This window comes from Mustela putorius, unplaced genomic scaffold (assembly GCF_011764305.1).
Source record: "Mustela putorius furo isolate JIRA1106 unplaced genomic scaffold, ASM1176430v1.1 tig00537303_pilon_pilon_pilon, whole genome shotgun sequence".
In the NCBI taxonomy this organism is placed as follows: domain Eukaryota; kingdom Metazoa; phylum Chordata; class Mammalia; order Carnivora; family Mustelidae; genus Mustela; species Mustela putorius.
Window position 1 is genome coordinate 397795 of NW_025422441.1, and position 18020 is coordinate 415814.

The 18020-nt window shown below is 63.9% G+C and overlaps 4 protein-coding genes across 14 annotated transcripts in view; 2 read left to right on the forward strand and 2 right to left on the reverse strand.

Annotated features, from left to right (window-relative positions):
* The window catches only part of PPP1R16A (protein phosphatase 1 regulatory subunit 16A), a 34056-nt gene extending 30663 nt beyond the window's left edge, over positions 1-3393 (reverse strand). Inside the window, exon 1 of one of the 3 annotated variants that reach the window (XM_045074050.1) lies at positions 3264-3393. The gene's annotated coding sequence lies outside the window, so the exon portion shown is untranslated. Of the gene's footprint in view, positions 1-931; positions 1689-3263 lie in introns of those variants that run through there. The other 2 variants (XM_045074053.1, XM_045074051.1) reach the window with 2 other exon arrangements.
* Positions 3394-5672: 2279 nt separating this feature from the next.
* On the forward strand, positions 5673-7927 carry FOXH1 (forkhead box H1). The gene is made up of 3 exons (XM_004779399.3): positions 5673-6051; positions 6399-6503; positions 6592-7927. Exons 1-3 carry the CDS (start codon positions 5755-5757, stop codon positions 7423-7425), a joined length of 1236 nt encoding a protein of 411 aa, XP_004779456.2. The 5' UTR covers positions 5673-5754; the 3' UTR covers positions 7426-7927.
* Positions 7916-15089, reverse strand: KIFC2 (kinesin family member C2). Of its 9 annotated transcripts, none has more exons than XM_045074220.1 (18): positions 14610-15086; positions 14289-14370; positions 13948-14108; positions 13692-13830; positions 13406-13530; positions 13260-13325; positions 13047-13193; positions 12596-12673; positions 12367-12430; positions 12181-12290; positions 11676-11784; positions 11430-11587; positions 9592-9696; positions 9390-9511; positions 9174-9297; positions 8915-9090; positions 8564-8820; positions 7916-8465 (listed from the first exon to the last, which is right to left on the reverse strand). In XM_045074220.1, the coding sequence occupies exons 1-18, from the start codon at positions 14706-14708 to the stop codon at positions 8098-8100; spliced, it is 2490 nt and encodes an 829-aa protein (XP_044930155.1). In that variant the 5' UTR covers positions 14709-15086; the 3' UTR covers positions 7916-8097. The 9 variants fall into 9 exon arrangements, with proteins under 9 accessions (XP_044930155.1, XP_044930153.1, XP_044930154.1 ...); XM_045074218.1 differs by having other exon boundaries at positions 12367-12481; XM_045074219.1 differs by having other exon boundaries at positions 12367-12481; positions 13047-13175; positions 14610-15085.
* Positions 15090-15492: 403 nt separating this feature from the next.
* Positions 15493-17295, forward strand: LOC101690562 (cysteine and histidine-rich protein 1). Its single transcript, XM_013049437.2, has 3 exons — positions 15493-15852; positions 15994-16281; positions 16489-17295. Exons 2-3 carry the CDS (start codon positions 16189-16191, stop codon positions 16972-16974), a joined length of 579 nt encoding a protein of 192 aa, XP_012904891.1. The 5' UTR covers positions 15493-15852; positions 15994-16188; the 3' UTR covers positions 16975-17295.
* The last annotated feature ends 725 nt before the right edge of the window (positions 17296-18020 follow it).

Sequence of the window (18020 nt, forward strand, 5' to 3'; positions counted from 1 at the left end):
CTCGGTAACTGCGATCCCAGCGCTGGGAGGCTGGTACGGACCGTGACTGTGACCGAGGGGCCTCCGAGCTTGTGGCTGAGCTGGTCTGAGGGAAAAGAACATCACTCAGCCCCACCCGCAGGGACACCCGGCCTGTAAAAATGCAAGGTCCATCAGCAATGGCAAGGCTCTGCCCTGTGCCCGGTAGCACAGGGAGGGGCATTCAAACCTACTGGACTGCGGGCAGGGCTCAGCAGAAAACTGACCCTCCATCTGAGGCCTGGAGACTCCCAAAGCGTCACATGCAACCACACCCTCCTCCCTTCCTTCTAAATAGGAAAAGGGAGGGGCACCTGCGTGGCTCAGTCATTAGGCGTCTGCCTTTGGCTCAGCTCATGGTCCTGGGGTCCTGGGATCGAGCTCCACATCAGGCTCCCTGCTCAGCAGGAAGCCTGCTTCTCCGTCTCCCATTCCCCCTGCTTGTGTTCCCTCTCTGGCTCTCCGTGTCAAATAAATAGAATCTTAAAAAACAAACAAACAGGAAAAGGTCCAGGCGGGGGTCGGGGGGTGGGGGTGAAGCTTACAGGACATACCACACAAAGTCAACAAAACCACAACCATCACATCACAGAACAGCCCAGGCTACAGGGAATCCCGGTGCGGCAAGACAGGGCTGAGCACAGAGCACTGGCCTCAGGCTCTGGGAGCCCCTCGGCAGGACAACTACCCCACCCTCCACCTCCCCCTGCAGACCAGCCCCCTTCTACCTGCCTGGGACCCTGAAGATACAGTCACTCCTCTGCTGACGCCCACAACCTCCCTAATCTTTCTGGATCTCCACAGACTTCCCCACTCGAACCAACTCCAACCCCCACCTCCCCCACACACTCATCTCCTTCACACAGAAACTTCTTTGAAGACTTGTCTGCAGCCTCCATCCCCGTGGCCTCACCTGGTCCCAGGCGCTCCTCTGCCGGTACCCATTGTTCAGTCTTTGGGTTTGTCATGGCTGCTAAGAAAGGACACGGCCCGGAATCCAACATCCACCAGCAGACCTTACCATAACTGCCCTCACAGGGCTCCTGGTGGTTGACCTCCTGCTCCTCCGTGGCACCCCCGCCCCCGCAGAGCGGAAGAGTCCCACATCTCTGTCCTCCCCGCTGCGGGGCGAAGGCCACAGAACCTGGAAGGGTGGGGAAGGCCTGCTCTGTCCCTTCCACCACCTCATGGGTTCAGTACAGCGGCGGCAGGACACACGCACGGAAAAGTGCTCCGAGGCCGGGGCAGGGGGCAGAGGTTGGGGGCTGGTCGGCAGAGGCCGCTGAGTGGTTTTCCCAGTCTGTGAGGAAGGGTTTCAAGAACCCGAGCTGCGTTTCAGATCAGTCACTCCGAGGCAAGCAGCGAAGACAGAGCCAAGACCGGTCAGGGGAAAGTGCTGCGATCCCGGAGGGTCAGGAGGAGTCACGGAGGCAGGCTCTTTGGTGGAAGGGATGGACAGGAAGGGCCCCAATCAAAGACATTTAGGAAGAAGTTCTCAGAGAGCCTGGAGCGGGAGGGAAGAGCCTCCCAGGTGCCTTGATTTGGCACCGCGGAGACCGTGGCAGAGGCACTGGCGTGGGATGTGTGGAGACTCACTCACGCAGGAGCCTGTGTCCGTTGAAGGTACTACGGCCACTTGGGGTGGCTCAGGGGGTTAAGCCTCTGCCTTCAGCTCAGGTTAGGATCTCGGGGTCCTCGTATCGAGCCCCGCATCGGGCTCTCTGCTCCGCGGGGAGTCTGCTTCCTCCTCTCTCTCTGCCTGCCTCTCTGCCTACTGTGATCTCTCTCTCTGCCAAATAAATAAATAAGTAAAATCTTTCTTTAAAACAGTGATTCAATTGTGACATTTCCTCATAAGAAGCCAACAACATTGAGTGTCACCCGGTGACCAGGAAGAGTGGGGACAGATCAACTGCTGTCAGGGCCATCCAAGTCCACCCAGCCAAACACCTCACCGTATTTGGTGTGCTGGGTCACCGGACGTTAGGAGGTTTGCCTCACCCTGAAGTACCAAAAGCACACACGGTGGACACAGGCTGTTGAGAGAGACCAAAGACTCGGAGATCCCTAGAACACAGATCTAGGGCTGAGTCCGCAGAATCAGAAACCCTCTTCCCAGGCTGCCAGGAGAGACCAAAGTCCAGGCACACCCCAGGCAGCCGAGAGATGAGGCCAGGACATACAGCAGAGCAGGGCTGGGGAGTGGGGGGGTGTTCAGCCAACTGGGAGGAGATCCAGCCCATGCATAGGGAGGGAAGGAGGGAAGGACCTTCTGGAGCTTCCTCACCCCAGTCTGAACAAGAGCTTGGGGAGCTGGGAAAGGGGAAGACCACCATCACAATGAGGAGCCCAGTGCTAGCCTTTGTGCAGGCTCCTTCCGGCAGTCACTAGCCCCTTAGAGAACCTGGCCCCAGGGCCCCAAGTTGGGGCTCCCCTCACCGCCCCGGACGTGCACTAGGCAGCACAGCCAGGAGCAGAGGCCTCTTCTGGGATTCAGGACAACCCCAGTCCCGTCCAGAGAGAACATGAGGGCTCCCTGCTGAGCCAAGACAGGGACTGAGAAGAGCAAAGTGGTGCCCCCACAGCCCGCTCCACTCCCAACTTCAAGATCCAGGAAGGAAGGCACGGCCAGAGCTCCGAGGAGGGACAGCCCTTCTCCGGCGTCCCTAAACCTGGCATGACTCCATACACGCCTCGGCTCTCTGCACCCATGGAGATTAATCCCCCCGCCGCCTCAGCCCTGCTGCAGGGCCTTGAAGGGCCCCAACCAGTCCTGGACACTCCCCCACAGGCCTGGAGCGCGGGGCCGGGCCCTGGGGCGCGCTCGTGCTTCTCACCCGGACCCTGGTCTGCGAGGTGGCGCCCAGGATCCCCACCGGAGGCCACCGGAACCCCGGAGAAGCTCCAGTTTCTGGTCTGGCCTCGCTCCAACGCCCTCACAAAGCCTGGGCACGTCCCTTCCCCGCCGGCCCGAACCCCCGGCCGCACGCCTCGCGCCGCCGCCGCCCAACAGGCGGCCAAAACGAAGACGGGCCGCACACAGACCGCGGCCAGAAGCCCTCCGGGCGCCTGCCCCGCACAGGCCGCCAGCCGAGCAGCCGCTCCCGACCCGCGCGCCGGCGCCCGCCTCCCCGAGGGCCGGCCAGGGCTCCCGCGGACGCCGCGCTCGGCCCCGCGCCCCCGCCGCCTCCCCCTGCCCGGCCGGCGTCCTCTGCCGCCGCGGGCCCCGGAAGTCCGCGCCTCACCTTCCGCCGCGTGCACCGCGCCGCAGCGCCGGGAACCCGCGCCGGTCCACCGCTCCCGCGGCCCCGCGCTCCTCTGGGCGCCGCGGGGGCGGGCCCCGCGCCCGGCTCTCGCCATGGCAACGCTACACTTCCGGTCCGCGGGGCCCAGAGCCGGAAGCCGCGGCGCCCCACGGGAGCCGGGGGGCGGGCCCGATCCGCCGGGGGGCGGGGCCTGCCCCGAGAGGAGGGCTGCGGGCGGTGCCGCGCGAGCCTCTCGGTGGCGGGGGCGTCCTCGGCGCGGATGGGTCGGGAGGCGCGAGCAGTCAGAGGGGCCCCCCTGGGGAGGGCGGCCGTCTGGGCTGGGCTTCTGAGGCATGGCCGGGGTCCACCCGACAAAGCAGAGTCCTCCCGGACGGAGGGAAAAGCATACCTGAAAGGGGAAGGACCGGGTGCCCCGGGGCCAGGGGAAGTCACGGAGGCGGTGGTTGAGGGGGCGGGGGAGAGCGGCCACTTAGGAGTAGCGGGGCTCGGGGAGCCCTGAACGTCAGGCCCAGCAAGGGAGGGCCCGTGGAGGGGACGTGATGCCTTAAGACTGAAGGGGAAGACCTCTCTGCTGGTGGAGCGGGGCTGGGAGCCCCTCCGTAGTGGCCGCGCGGTGAGACGCGAGCTCAGCGAGAGCTCCGCGGACGCCGCAAAGGGACACGGGGTCGGAGGAACCCCCAGGACGTCTGAGAGGAGTGTGAGAGTGAAGGGGGCGGTGTGTGTTCCGCCGCATTACATCGTCCACTGCGCCCCAGACTCCCCAGCGCGCCTTCCCTCACCACCGGCTGGCTGTGCGCTGCGGACTTCCAGCCACTTAAGAGTGTAATGTTGGGCGCCTGGTGGCTCAGTGGGTTAAGCCGCTGCCTTCCGCTTGGGTCATGATCCCAGGGTTCTGGGATCGAGTCCTACACCGGGCTCTCTGCTCAGCAGGGAGCCTGCTTCCTCCTCTCCCTCTGCCTGCCTCTCTGCCTACTTGTGATCTTTGTCTGTCAAATAAATAAAAATCTTAAAAAAAAAAAAAGTGTAATGTTGCGGGGGGGGGGCACCCAAGAAAAGCTGAATTCTTGGAGTAGAGTGGTACAAAGTGTGTCCCTGGGCTCCTGTGGTTTCCCTTGGGACTGGGGACCATGACACCAGCACCAGCCACCACTGCTGGTGTCCTGGGCCCAGTACCCCCTTGGGCAAACTTGCTGGTGAAGGGCAGGGCTGGTCTTCCCGTCATGGTACAGACCATAGGCCTTAACTAACTCAAAATCCTTGATGGATCAGATGGCCAGAGAGAAGGAGAGGAGACAGAATTGCGTCTGGGAATCAAGAGAACCAGTAAGTCTCAGGGCACCTGCCAGAGGCACTTTTTTGGGACCACACTTCTGGGACAGGTCCTGTTCCTGCTAAAACCCACAGAGGTTATAGGCAGGCCTGAGCAGAGGATGCTCGCCCCTCAGGCCTCCCCAGTCTTGAGCCTCCACTCTCTTCCCTATGCCCCTCCTCCACTCAGGCCAACCCCCACCTGCCTGGGAAATGTCTTCTTCTACCTAGAGGAAGCCCCAGGACCCTGTGGCTCCTTGGGAAGCCTTCCTGTGTACTCACACAAAACACCTGTGCTCTCAGTCCTATCCAGGGAGAAGCCAGGTGGTCCTTTCATGCTCCCTGGACAGGAACTATGACCCTTGAAGCTGTATCCTCAAGGCCTGGCCCCAAGAAGTGTCCAGTAAACCCCTCCAGCTAGGAGACCTCTTCCTCTTCCTACAAACACACACCCAAGAGCACTCCCCAAGTGCCCCGAAAGAATGAGGGACATCCTCCTGGATAACAACATTTAGAGCTCTGGGTCCAATGGACCAAAAAAGAGAAGGGAGGTAAGCCTGCCTCCAAAAAGTCCTCTGGGGCCAGGAAGAGCCAGTGAGGTACACGAGGAGTAAGGAGAGCTGGTCAGCTCCCGCTGTTAGCAAGCACCAAGGAGGGGATAGAAGGGACCTCTTAGGCCTCGAGAATCCACTGGGGACCCGCAGCAGCCCCTGGGAAAATTACTTGAATTAAACATGTCCCTATTTTGTTCCTGCGGTTTCCTCCAGGAGGCCCTCCGACGACCACCTAGGTCCCGGAAGCTGCTCAGCCTTGAACTCTGGGCAGGCCCCACCCATTCTTGGCAGGTCAACTGTGGGTAAATCAACCCCATCAGCTCTTAAATGGGCGCCTGAAGCCCTGCCCAGCCCAGACAGGATAAAGTAACCATGTCACAAGGCCCGTTCCAAAGGCTTTTCCTTCCAGCTTGTAGGGGGTGCTGAAGGCAGCCCAGGGGTGAGGAATGAGGCCTGGGTGGCCGCCCGCAGCCCCCACTGGAATCCTCCCTGCCCCTCCCTTCCAGATTAACTGAAACCTGCTAATTGTGGCAGCCCTTGCATGCTCCCCTCCCCCACCGCCTATTCCTCCCTCCCTCGGCCTCCCTGCCCCTCCCCCTTCCATCCGAATGATAAAGGGTCTGGCCCGCCGGGACCGCCGGCCTCAGGCCCCCAGCCTTTCCTCACCGCGCTGCCCCATTGCCTTGCCTCCACGGGGCCAGGCCCCTGCCCAGCTTGCGTGCCTCCCCTACATGGGGCCCTGCAGCAGCCCACGTCTGGGGCTTCCCGGGTCGGATTCGTCCTCCCAGCCCCCTAAGAGGAGGAAGAAGAGATACCTGCGGCATGACAAGCCACCCTACACCTACCTGGCCATGATTGCCTTGGTGATCCAGGCCGCACCCTCCCGCAGACTGAAGCTGGCCCAGGTGAGAGGGACCCCCATTTCCCCTCACACTAGAGAATCGGATCTTTCGACAGACCCGGCCCCCACCTACTCCGAGGCTCAGAGTCCGTCTTCGCTCCCCTCCTGGCCCTGCCCAGCTGAGCTCAGTGCGGCCAGTTGAGGCCTGGGCACAGGGGAAAGAGCGGAGGTGCAGAGGCAGGACCCTTCCCTCGGGGCTTTTTTCCTTCCAGCGTAGACGAGTTCTGGGGGGTGGGGGCGGGCAAGTCCCCTAAGCCCGGCTGTGGGGGGAGGGGCGGTGCTGGCCCCCCGCCCACTGCGTCCGGGCTCACGGCACACCGGGCCGACTGGCCGGTTGGTGGGTGGTTTCAGATCATCCGTCAGGTCCAGGCCGCCTTCCCCTTCTTCAAGGACGACTACGAGGGCTGGAAGGATTCCATCCGCCACAACCTCTCCTCCAACCGATGCTTCCGCAAGGTGGGGTAGGGCGAGGGTCGGAGCTGGGGCGGAAATCCTGTGTGTCTGGGGTCGGACGGCCGCACCCAAGCCTCCCCACCCCCTCCAGGTGCCTAAAGATCCCGCCAAGCCGCAGGCCAAGGGCAACTTCTGGGCAGTCGACGTGAGCCTCATACCGGCCGAAGCGCTGCGGCTGCAGAACACCGCCCTTTGCCGGCGCTGGCAGAGCAGGGGCACGCGGGGAGCCTTCGCCAAGGACCTGGGCCCCTACGTGTTGCACGGCTGGCCCTACCGGCCGCCCAGTCCCCAGCCGCCACCCAGTCCCCAGCCACCACCCAGTGAGGGCTTCAGCATAAAGTGTTTGCTAGGCGATCCCAGGGACGGGGCACCACGAAGCAGCCCAGGTCCGGCAGGCTCTGAGCACAGTGGGGAGAAGGTGATGCCCACTCCACCCCTGCCCTCTGAGAGGCCTCTGTGGCCCCTCTGCCCCGTTCCTGGGCCCAGGAGAGCAGATGCGGAGACTTCCCAGAGGGGAACCAGCAGGCCCTCGCCCCTCTCCCCTGAGCACAGAGCCTGGCCCCTCCACTTACTGCAGGGTTCTCCAGATCCTGGGGTGCTGTCCGGTGGGAGTCACAGGGCCTCACTTTGGGGGCAGCTGCCCACCTCTTACTTGCCCATCTACACTCCCAATGTGGTGATGCCCTTGGCTCCACTACCGCCGCCCACATCCTGTCCCCAGTGTCCACCTTCAACCAGCTCAGCCTATTGGGGGGTGGCCCCTGAAAGTCAGGGTCCCCCAGGGCTGCTCTGGGATCTAGATGCCCTCTTCCAGGGGGTACCACCCAACAAGAGCATCTATGATGTGTGGGTCAGCCACTCCCGGGCCCCAGGTGCCTCCACCCCAGGCTGGCTGCTCTCCTGGTACAGCCGGGGAGGCTCCTAGGGCAAGGGAGCTTTCCTCCCTGCCGCCCCTGGCTTGCTGGGGAACCAAGGCCAGGAGGTCCAAAAGGAGTTGGTGGCCACGGCAGCCTGAAGCATCAAGCACCAGCGGTACTGAGAATCCATGCTGTTTATCGGACTGCCCCCCAAAGGGCTGTGATCCAGCGGGCACCACCCTGGCTGGCCCTGATGGTCGTCATGCCTCCCTTACCCCCCGAGACAAGACTGGAAAGAGTAGGGGCTTTGCTTGCAGCAGCCCCTTCCTGATCCCACTTTCTCTGTCCGTCTGTCCTTCTTCTACCCATCCATCACCGTGTGTCACTTCCCCTCCCTGGCTCCGGGCTGGGGGGAGGGAGGACCTAAATCTCGGCTCCAGCCTAAAGTCCTGTCCTACCTCCTCTGCCTGGGAATGAGGTAGCAGCACCTTTTTTGGGAAAAGGAAATCAAAATCCTACTTGTTTTTGGTGGTGGTCGTGGGGAATGGAACAGTAAAGGAGTAGACAACATTTTAATGCCAAGTCTGATTTTTTGTGATGGGGTGGTGATTGGGCTAACCACGGCGGGGTCCACCTCCTGCGGGTCTGGCATCCCCCGCTGTGTGCCGCCGATAACAGCAAATGGTGATAAGGAGGAAGCGGAGGGGCTGGGGGAGGGAGGGTCGGTTCTGTCGCTGCGCTTAGTCCTCCTCACTCCTGGGGCAAGGGAACCAACTTGAGGGGAGAGGGGGGTCTCTGAGATCAAGGAGGTTGTGAGGGTGTAGGAGCTCTGTCGGCAGGGCGCGAGTCCAGGCTAGGAGGACACGTTCTTTTGGGTCCCGAGAGCCGAGCCGGAGTCGCTCTCCGCGCCGGGACTCGGGGGGCTGCCGGGGGGCGGCGTGGGCGTGCAGGGGGTCCCGGTGAGGGGCGTGTCGGTGCTGAGGGAGGAGGGCGTCCCGGAGCGCGGGGCCCTGCAGCGCCGGGCGGGCCCCAGCTCCACTCGGCCCACGCGCTCGGCGAACTTCAGCGAGCACACTGTCTCCCCCAGGTCCTCGGGCCGCGTGGAGATCTGCGGGGGAGCGGCGCTGGTGGGCGGGCCCCGAGCCGGCGAGGGGGGGGTGGGCTGTGCGACCCGCCCGCCGCCCCGCCGCCGCCGCCGCCGCCCACCTGCAGCAGCAGCACCGCCGTGGCGCCGGGTCCCAGCGCCGGCTGCAGCAGTCGCGTGAGCTGCGAGTCGCGGAAGGGCACGTGTGGCCGGCGGGCCCGCAGCGCGGCCATCACGCCCCCCAAGGCCAGCAGCGAGCGATTGATGGTCCGGGCCTCCCGCAGACGCTGGGCGCCGTCTCGGTCTCCCCGCAACGGGCCGGCTGCCCCCGCCTTCCAGGCACGCTCGGATCCCGCCAGGTCCACCAGATGCAGGGTGCCTGCGGGGGCGAGCCAGCCCGACGTGGTGGGATCCCTGGTCTCCGGTGCTGTGAGCCCCCACGACCCGCGGGGCTCGGGTGCGCGCCTCGATACCTGCGGTGCCTGGCCCGCGCGGTGGGGACGCCGCGCGCAAGGTCAGTGTGACCAAGGCATGCGACCGAGAGCTGTGCCGGTTCTTGGAGGTGGCGGCGGTGGCCCTGTTGCTCCTCCCCAGGCTCAGCATCTGGAGGGCGGAGCGATAGGACCTGCCCACTGCAGGGTCTGCGTCCCTAGATGGGAGCACAGGCGGGGCCTCGGAGGGCTGCTGGGAGGTGGGAGGGGGCGGGGGTGCGTTGCCACTGGGCAGCCTTACCTGGTGCAGCGTCTCCAGGTTGGGCACATCCCAGTAGGTGAGGCCAGCCACCTGAATGCCCCCCTGGCCTGCTGGGCCCTGCCTCACGGCCAGCCGCTCAGGAGGCCCTGGGGCTAGGAGATCCCTGATGAGAAAGGGAAGGGTTTGGTTTCTGAGGTTCCCACGGGGAACTGAAGAGCACAAGGTGAGGAGAAGGCGCTGTAGCATGGCTCTGACCTGACGGCCTCATTGTAGATCTCCACCATGCTGAGAGTCACACGATGTTGCCCTCCCGTCCCCATCTCCTGGAACAGCGACTGCAGTGCCCTAGGAGCTATGCCAGGGTCCTCAGGTGGGCCCTGGGACAGGGTGGGGCACCCCATCAGTCTCCCAGCCCAGCCCCTGGCCCCAGGAGCCACCCAGGGTCTCCCCTTCCCACCTCCATACTGTAGGTCTTGCCTGTCCCCGTCTGACCGTAGGTGAAAATGCACACACTGTAGCCACGGAGGCAGGACAGCACAGCTGGTTCCAGCTCCCTGAAGACCTAGGGGTGGGAGGGGTGGGGGGGTCCTAAGCCCCAGAACCGGGACACAGAGCGAACAAAGCTTGATTCCCCCCCGGGAGGATGGCTCTGGGGTCACGGTGGAAGGGTGGATCTCCCAAAAAATTAAGGAGGCTCCCTGGAGGAGGTGGCATTTGCAAGAATTTGCCAGCAAAGACGGGAAGGAATGCGACAGAGAAAAGGAGCAAGCCACGTGGAGCACTGGGATTCCGAGGGCCACGTGGGAGACCCAGGGGAGCAGCAGCCAAGGGCCCAAATGCTGGGCTTGGCTGCCAGGTTCCAACTCCAGGTGTGCTGGGAAGCAGAGTGCATGACATCCTTCTGGGCTAAGGTTTTCACTCGCTGAGGTGATGAGTACAGGGCCACCTGTCGCAAGAGTTCAAGGGGAGCGTGCACCTGAGGACTGGAGCAGTACTCAGTGCATAACGGGTGAGCCCGAAAGGGCTCCCCAGCTGTGCGGGATGGTGGATGCCAAGCTCACTGGGACCCTGGCCTGCGAGGGTCCACGGAGAGGCCACTGAAGAGCAGGTGGCACTGGGACCCGGCTCCTGTCGGCCTCCAGACCCAGCAGCAGCCTTTTGAGCAAAACATGGCCAAGCTCTTGTGCCCAGAAGGTGGCTGATACCCGAGAAGCCTGCAAGTTCTACTCAACATGTTCATGGCTGGCAAGGAGGGCAGAACCCAGAAAAGCCATGAGGTCACTAAGACTGTGACCAGAAGGAAGCGCTGCGGGTGACCGATAGGGGGACTCTGTGCCCTGGCACGGATAGCAAGCACAAGTGAGCGGGCTCAGTGAAATATGCCTTTGGCTCCTCTGTTCAGACACAGTGAATTGGAGGGCCCTGTGCAGAGGACTGCCCAGAAGACAACAGACGGGGCCTGCACGGGGCTGAAGTTTGGGATGCAGGCTGAGATCAGGGGTGGCATGTGAGATAGAGAGAGAGGGTGAAAAACAGCTGTGGTGCTCCAGGAAGTGGGGGAGGGCACCCTGGCCATCTGGCAGACCCTCTCCTCACACTGTGTCCCTGCGAGGCCAACACAGGTCTGCTTGCTCCCTCCCTTATGCGATCGCCTCTGGTTCCTGAACTCTGAAGAAGTTCTAATGGCAAATTCTATGTGGACAGTGGCAGGGAGTGTATGAAGCAAGGTGGTGAGCGGTGGGCAGGAAAGGGGAGGGGGAAGGAGAACGGATCTACAGGGGGTCTGTAGCGGGCAACCAGAGAGCAGAGGCTGCCAGCTCCTCCTGCCTGCCCTCACGGCCGCCTGCTCCACCAAGGCCGGGAGAGTAGGCAGCCGGCAAGCCGGGATGGAGAAGACTACAGCCCTGTCCCCATCACAGCAGCACCCGAGCCGCGCTCAGCAGCCAGCTCCCTGAGCAGTGGCCATCATCTCAGACAAGATCATTTTGCTTAGTTTCCTGGTTAAAAAAAAAAAAAATGCTTTTTCAATTGTTAACCTTTCTGTTAAACCAGAAGGCTATAGTGCCATTTCCACTGGCACTGCAGAGCTTGGTCAAATGATGCAAAGAGAAAATTCCAGAAGGAAAGGAGATGGCCAGCTAGGCTCTCAGTCCTGCCTCCCAGAACCTCCTGCTCCCTTCCCTTCAATGGCTGGAGTTCAGCCACTGGGAAGGCAAATGAAGGGGAACCCAGAGCCTCTTCTCACTCGCGAGCAGTAGGAGGGAAGGACAGCCCAGACGGAGGGCAGAACATCACCTCCTCCTGGCTGGCCTCTGGAGAGAAGACCCAGTCCAGGCGGAAGCGACGCTGGCGCCCTCGATAGCAGGTGGTGACCGTGCCACTGGGGCCAGGCTCCGAGCTCACCAGGCTGGAGGGTGTCCCTGGCCTCAACCGACACAGCACACGGATATTTCCTGGGAGGGAGATCACATCAGTAGTCTGCCTCCCAGGCCCGAAAGCATGGGGAGACCCCCCTTCCTCCGCTGTCCAAGCCTGCCATACCCTTGAGCTCCAGCAGCCGCCCCGGGCATCCAGTCGGGGGCCCCCGCTGCTCCTCAGGGAGCTGAGTCCCACCCCTGCCAGCTGACAGTGCTCCCAGGGCCCAGGACACCTGGCGGAACAGGGATATGAGGAAGTGGGTGTAGTCGAGGAGCTGGGGGTGGGGGTGCTAAGAACATAACTTTCGGTGGCTCTGGGCCCCTACGGGCACCATTCTGTGGGCCCAGGATGGAGACCCAGGACCTGAGGACAAGGGAGAAAGACCCCTGTCTCCTATGGGGTTGGCAACCCTGCGAGGGATTCACTATCACCCCAGTTTGCACAGACAGAAATGAGATCACACCCAGGGTGTGTGAGATCACAAGCTATTCTGATTCCAGCACCTACCACCCCCCTTACAGAGGGCAGCCCCCTGAGGTGACGAGAAAGAATAAGGGGTTCCCCATGGGCGAACAGTGACCAGGCTGCCCAGAGAGTGAGTTCCGGAGAGGGAGCAGATGGTCCTGACCTGACCCCGGGCTTCACTGAGCGAACACTGACAGCTCTGGGTAAATGTGCTGACCAGGCCTCGGAGGTCCCCACAGCCCTGGCGCAGGCTAGCCATCCGTGCCCGGAGTCCTGGCGGGGAGAGTTTGTTGTGAGGGAGAGCCCACACGCTCTGGCCTTCCCGTGAGCCCTTGGTCCCCGCCCTTACCTGCCAGCTGCCCGTGCATCTGCTGTAGCTCCCTTCGACAGTTCTGCTCTGTCTCCTGCTGGAGCTGCCGAAGGGCCCCCCGAAGGCCCTGCAGCTGCACCTCCTGCACCCCCAGCTGCCCCGCCCCACCCCACCCGTCACTGAGGAAACAGGGCACTTACCGGGCCTGCCTCAGACAACCCCCCTCCCGGGTGCCTCAGCCTTCCCGGCCCCTGGGCTCAGTGCCCACCTGGACTTGAAGAGCTTCTGTGGTGTCCTGGGCTTCCTGAAGCCGACCCTGGAGCTCCACCAACGCCTCTGCCTCCTCCTGTGTGTGGGGGGGGGGCAGGTGGGCGGGTCAGCCGTGAAGCCAGGAGCCAACCAAGGGGGGAGGGCATGCCCCAGCCCCATTTCAGGGATGGGGACGTCAAGTCGAGAACAGCAGACTGAACTGGTCATGAGTCCCCGTCTCCCGACTTTATACAGGTCCACGGGACAGGGCAGAGGTGTCCTCCCCCAGGCACTGGTCTCTTGGAGGGGACTACCTTGCGCAGACCGTCCCAAGGCCTGTCCACCCCCTGGGGCTCTGGCCCTGAGAGGGCAGAGAGGGTTCCAGCAGCATCAGGCCCTGGGCCATGTTGCAGGTAGCCAGGTGTTCAGAAGCCCCAGACTGCGGGAACGGTAGTGGCTAAGGAGGATACCTGGGGAGCCCTGGTGGAGGCTGCGGGGCCCCAGTGCAGCAGGAGATCCCGCATGAGGCTCAGGCTCTGCTTCAGAGCCTCGTTCTCCAGGGTCAGATGCTGGACCCTTTTCTCTGAGTCTGTCGCCCCCTGGCGGAGAGAGAAACCCTGGAGACGCACCTGAGAGTCAGGGGTCTCTCTCCACCCCCTCCTGGAACCCCACCGACGCCCTACCACTCCCAGGCGCAGGCGGCCCAGCTCCTCCTCCTGCAGTTCCAGCTGCTGCTTCAGCTCTTCCAGCTGGGAAGGAGAGGAGGACACAGCATGGAGCATCTCCTCCTCACCCCCCTCCAGTCCCGGGGGCCTGCTGGACTCCTTACCTGCCCCAGGATGAGCTGCTCCAGCCGCTGCCACGCCCTCCGGTCCTCCTCCAGCTGGGGAGGGTTCTGCCCTTGGGCCTCATCCCTTGGTGAAAGGGAAGGGCTTTCTTCTCGAGATGGGGATCCTGGCGGGGGGGGGGGCAGTTAAGACTGACGAGCTCTCTAACCTGGAGGAGGGGACGCCTAGGAACAGGTGGGCATGGGCCCCCCAACTGTGGGCCACTCCGTTTCTGTGGGCTTCACTCCCTCCACACGCACCCTCTACAACGCACTATGCCCGACGCACCCACGGGAGTGGGGCACTGCCCCTCCAACGCCGGCTGAGTCCCCTGGGACAGGGCCTGCCTTCCCCTGGGGCTCCGAATCCATGCCAGGAGGGCCAAGAGCTGACCAGTCACCGTCAACAGTGGGGGGACATCGCTCGGCTGGAAAGGACATAAGAACCAGACCAGAAGAGACTGAGGTTGTGACACGCACGGGGAGACCAGAGGACTGTGCAGAGAGGAAGGGTCAGCGGGAGAAGGACCCTCAGCCCCGCTCACCTTGGTCAGGTCGGGAGGACTCCCGGAGCTCTCTTCCGCCCCCAGCTGGACGGAGAGGAACTCAGCAAGACGCACGAGAGCCTCTTCCAGGGAGACCTCCGTAGCGCGGCCTTCGGCTCCCTCTTCCCGCCCATCCTCAGATTCGGAGCACCCAGGGAGGCCTGGTAGCGGGACAGCGAGGCTTGCGGCTCACGGGTCGGAGGCCGGGCCACCGGGAAGCACCTGCTGGGCCCCCTTCCCCCGCCCCCGAGAGGTCGCGGGCAGCCCCTTCCTCTCTCGGGCGGCGGGTTCCCTTCCTGGCCCCGGGGACGCAGCGCTCTCGGCGCACCGACAGCACCTACCGACCAGGCCCGTCAGCTCGGTCCACAGCTCCGCCGTGGGCTGGTCGGGGCGGCGGCGACCCCCGCGCTTGCAACCCGCACTCTAGGGAGGGAGCAGCGGGACTTCTGAGCATCGAGTGCGCAGCTCGTGCGGCCCCCTCCCTCCGAGACCCGGGGCCGAGGGAGTCGAGGTCTCGGCTTCCAACACCACATCGGAGACGGGGTCCTCCGCACGGCCCCCCTCCCCCCGCGCCAGCTCCCCGGGAACGTGCGCTGCGCGGGCCCGCCAAACCCGCTCCCGGGAAGGGGGGGCACCGGCCGCGCCGCGCGCGCTCCGCTCACCTGGGCGGGGTCCTCGGGGTCACCGGCCGCCGCAGCCCCGCCATCCCTACGGAAGAGGCTGTAGAAGATGTAGATGAGCAGCGAGTAGAAGGCGTACATGGGCGCGCGGGGCGGCGGAGGGCCCCGCTTCGCGCCGCCCCGCGTCCCAGCGCCCAGACTCCGCGCCCGCGCGCTGCGAGACCCGTGCGCATGCTCGGGGCGGCCGCCCCCACGGCCCCGCTCCCGCGGGTGGAGGGCGCGTGCCCGAAGAAAGGGGGTGCCGGGACCGGAGCCCCCGGGGCCGCACCCCGACACCGGCCCCGCGCCTCCCCCCCGTCCTTCGCTGAGACCCCAGGCTGGGGGCACCCACGGTCTCCACCCACGGTCTCCTCAGAATCTTTCCCAGCCTTCTGGGGGGACCCTATCGCCCTCGCCCGTTAGAGCCCACAGCCCGTGGGAGGCCAGGCTGTCAGCCCCACGTAACTCCCTCCCCTCATAGACCCGCCCAGACCCGCCCAGACCCGCCCAGACCCCTCCTCCCCTCTCAGCCCTGTCCAGCCCGTCTGCCAAGCCACGCCCCCTGGAACAGCCCCTTCCCTCCCAGCTCCTCCCAGAACCCCCCTCCCCTCATAGCCCCGCCCAGATCCCTTCACAGTCTCGCCCCCTAAAATAGTCCCTTCCCTCCCAGCTCCGCCCAGAACCCGCCCCCCCTCTCAGCCCCGCCTCCTGCAACCGCCCCCCCCAGCTCCGCCCAGAACCCCCCTCCCAGACCTCCTCGCAGCACCGCCCACACGCCTCTGAGTCCCGCCCACATCCCCTAACAGCCCATCCTCTCCCCTCACAGCTCCGCCCACGACCCGCCCCTTTCCTGGGGCCTTACCTTCACAGCCCCTCCCCTCACTCCAGATCCCTCCAAACCCTCCCCGCCTTCTACCTCAGTGGTGGGACAGAGCTTCCTCCTCCCAGTCCCCTCTCCGCCCTCACAACCCCCTCCGGCCCTCCTAGAACTCCCGCTTCGCCCAGACCCCGCCCCCTGCCGCTCTAGCCTCCGCTCCTCTCGTTGGCTCGCACCCGGCCGACGCCGGGCTGGAGACCGGGCAGCAACCGGCGAGCCGGGGAGCGGAGGAGCTAGCGGGCGGGCGACTCTGGCCTACAGCTCGCCGCTGCGTCGGGGCCTCGCAGCTCAGCCGCCGCTGAGAGCCTGCGCCGTGGCTGCTTCCAAGCCGGGTTCCGAAGACGGCGCCTCCCCAAGCGCAGGAACGAGGTCGAGTGGGCCTAGCGCGCGACTCTCCCCGAGGCCCGGCACCCCTACCTCGATTCCAGGGCCCCAGAACTCACGTCCACCGAAGTCAGGTTCGCTTTCTCCCTTCTTCTGCCGGCCTAACTAGCTGCTTCTTCCCCACAGTTGCGTCCAGGGGTCCCAGGGGTCCGGAAAGTTTCGGATGAGCCTGAGCCTATCCCAACACTTAGAAATGGGGCTCTGGAACCTGGGAGTCCAGGAGAGTTGCCCTTAGGGCTTGGTCGCCGGCTTCTGCGTTTTCTTCCTCTCCAAAGTTTTGGATCCCCTTCCTGTGTCACATTCACTACCACCCGAGGTGCGATGGCCCCCAGGCCTTGGAGTGAGTGGAGCACGACCCTGTCCCACCTGGCACTGGGAGTGGTGTCTCTCCATGCAGCTGTGAGCACCGCCCAGGTGAGTACACTGGGGTTGGGTAGGGGTGTGTCCCACTCCCAAACTGTAAGCACCTGCATCAGGTCCCGTTGCCCGGACCAGGGAGATGGTGGTGGGCGGCTGAGTCTGAAGGCCAGGGTTGCATGAGACCCCCAGACCTTTCCCTGCTTAAAGGAAAGCCCTGGCTTCCGCCCCCCCCCCCATCTCCTCCTATCCCTATACTGACAGGCAAGTCGAGGAGCCGCTGCTGGCTTCCTGCTCCAGGCGTTGGCCTCTGCCACCGTGCTGGCCCCGGGGCTGGGCACAGATGAAGACTGTCTTGCTGGAGCCTGGGTGGCCACTGTCATTGGCCTGCCCCTTCTGGCCTTTGATTTCCACTGGGTGAACGGGGATCGCTCCTCTGCCAACCTGCTTCTGGGAGGAGGAATGGTGCTGGCAGTGGCCGGTGACCACCTTGGTGCTGAGGGCCGCTCTGTGGCTGGTCAGGCAGTGGTGCTGGTGGTTGCAGTAACCATCCTCATTGTGGCCGTTTTCACAACCAACACTTATGGAATGTGGGGGGGCGCAATGTTGGGTGCTGCAGGCCTCCTGAGCCGGCTGGAGGAAGACAGACTGCTGCTGCTACCAAAAGAGGACGTCTGTCGATGGGCCCTGGCCGCAGGCAGTTGGGCCTACCACCGAGCCCTGCACACACAGCGACTGCAGTGGGAGTGATGTTTGGGGATCAAAGTGGGGCTTCTGCCCTGGCCACACCTCCCCCTCCCACAGGGCTGCTCCTGTGGGCCTCTTCCCCTAGGATGGACTCTCTTGCCTCCCAAAGAGAGCTTGCTGCAGGGTTGGCTCGTGCCCGGATGGATGCCTTCGTCAGGAGGCCGACTCTGGGCACTGTCCCTCCTCTGGCTAAGTGTGGGCACTCGCCTAGACTGGAATGAAAGAGATGGGGCCCCAGGCACATGTTGGGACGTGATGCTGGGCAGGCCATGGTTTTGGATCCAGAGAGAGGCTTGGTCTCCAATAAACCTTAGGAATATGGAATCTGCCCATTCTTGAAAGGGATGGAGGGGTCCTCCGGTGAGCTTTCTAAAACTTCAGCGCAGCAGCTGGTTTCCTTGTGCAAAAAAATGGATGTCCTGGAATTAGCCCTGGGCCTCACTCAGCCTGACCTCCTAATGACGCCCTTGTCAAGGACCGTTAGACTGAGAAGACCTAGTCCTGGGCCCCACGACCTGGTGAAATTCTGAATATCCTTGCACAGCGTTGCAGGTAGCCCTCCGGGACAGTGACCTTCACCGGCTGCCGGTGGGGGTGGGAGAGGACAAAACTAGACTACCCTTGTGTTAGAGCTAGCTGTCCTCCGAGCTCACGTCCCCTCCCAGAGCTGATTCGACATGGGCTTATTTGCCCTCTGGCCTGTGCAAGGCGCGTCCTGATTTCCCAAGACCCTCACTTTCCTTAGCGGACCCCTCTTCGGTCTCCAACCCCGGGATTAGACAGAAGGGTGGTTTAAATTCCAGGTCCGGAGCCCTTTCTCGGGGAGTACCCATGCTTGGGGGCGGTGGAAGGACACCTGGTCTCACACAAGAGGGACAGGAGTGGCCAGCAGGGGTTCTCTCCCCGGCGTCTCCAAACCCCGAGTGTGGGAGGACAAAGGCGCAAGTAAACCCCGACGTGCGGGTCCATCCGAGTGGCCCTCGGCCTGTGGGCCGCACCCTAGACGGACCGGAAGCGGCGCGCACGCCCCCAGCCCCAGGGTTTCCCCG

What these genes read in the sequence shown, in the direction of transcription:
- FOXH1 (XM_004779399.3), top strand. Translation starts at nt 5,755, where the DNA reads ATGATAAAGGGTCTGGCCCGCCGGGACCGCCGGCCTCAGGCCCCCAGC. An exon ending in GCAGACTGAAGCTGGCCCAG is followed by an intron (nt 6,052 to 6,398) that starts GTGAGAGGGACC and finishes GGGTGGTTTCAG; the next exon opens with ATCATCCGTCAGGTCCAGGC. An exon ending in CCAACCGATGCTTCCGCAAG is followed by an intron (nt 6,504 to 6,591) that starts GTGGGGTAGGGC and finishes CACCCCCTCCAG; the next exon opens with GTGCCTAAAGATCCCGCCAA.
- KIFC2 (XM_045074218.1), bottom strand. Translation starts at nt 14,708, where the DNA reads ATGTACGCCTTCTACTCGCTGCTCATCTACATCTTCTACAGCCTCTTC. An exon ending in CGAGCTGACGGGCCTGGTCG is followed by an intron (nt 14,109 to 14,288) that starts GTAGGTGCTGTC and finishes TCCCGCTACCAG; the next exon opens with GCCTCCCTGGGTGCTCCGAA. An exon ending in GATGCACGGGCAGCTGGCAG is followed by an intron (nt 12,291 to 12,366) that starts GTAAGGGCGGGG and finishes TCTCCCCGCCAG; the next exon opens with GACTCCGGGCACGGATGGCT.
- LOC101690562 (XM_013049437.2), top strand. Translation starts at nt 16,189, where the DNA reads ATGGCCCCCAGGCCTTGGAGTGAGTGGAGCACGACCCTGTCCCACCTG. An exon ending in CAGCTGTGAGCACCGCCCAG is followed by an intron (nt 16,282 to 16,488) that starts GTGAGTACACTG and finishes CTATACTGACAG; the next exon opens with GCAAGTCGAGGAGCCGCTGC.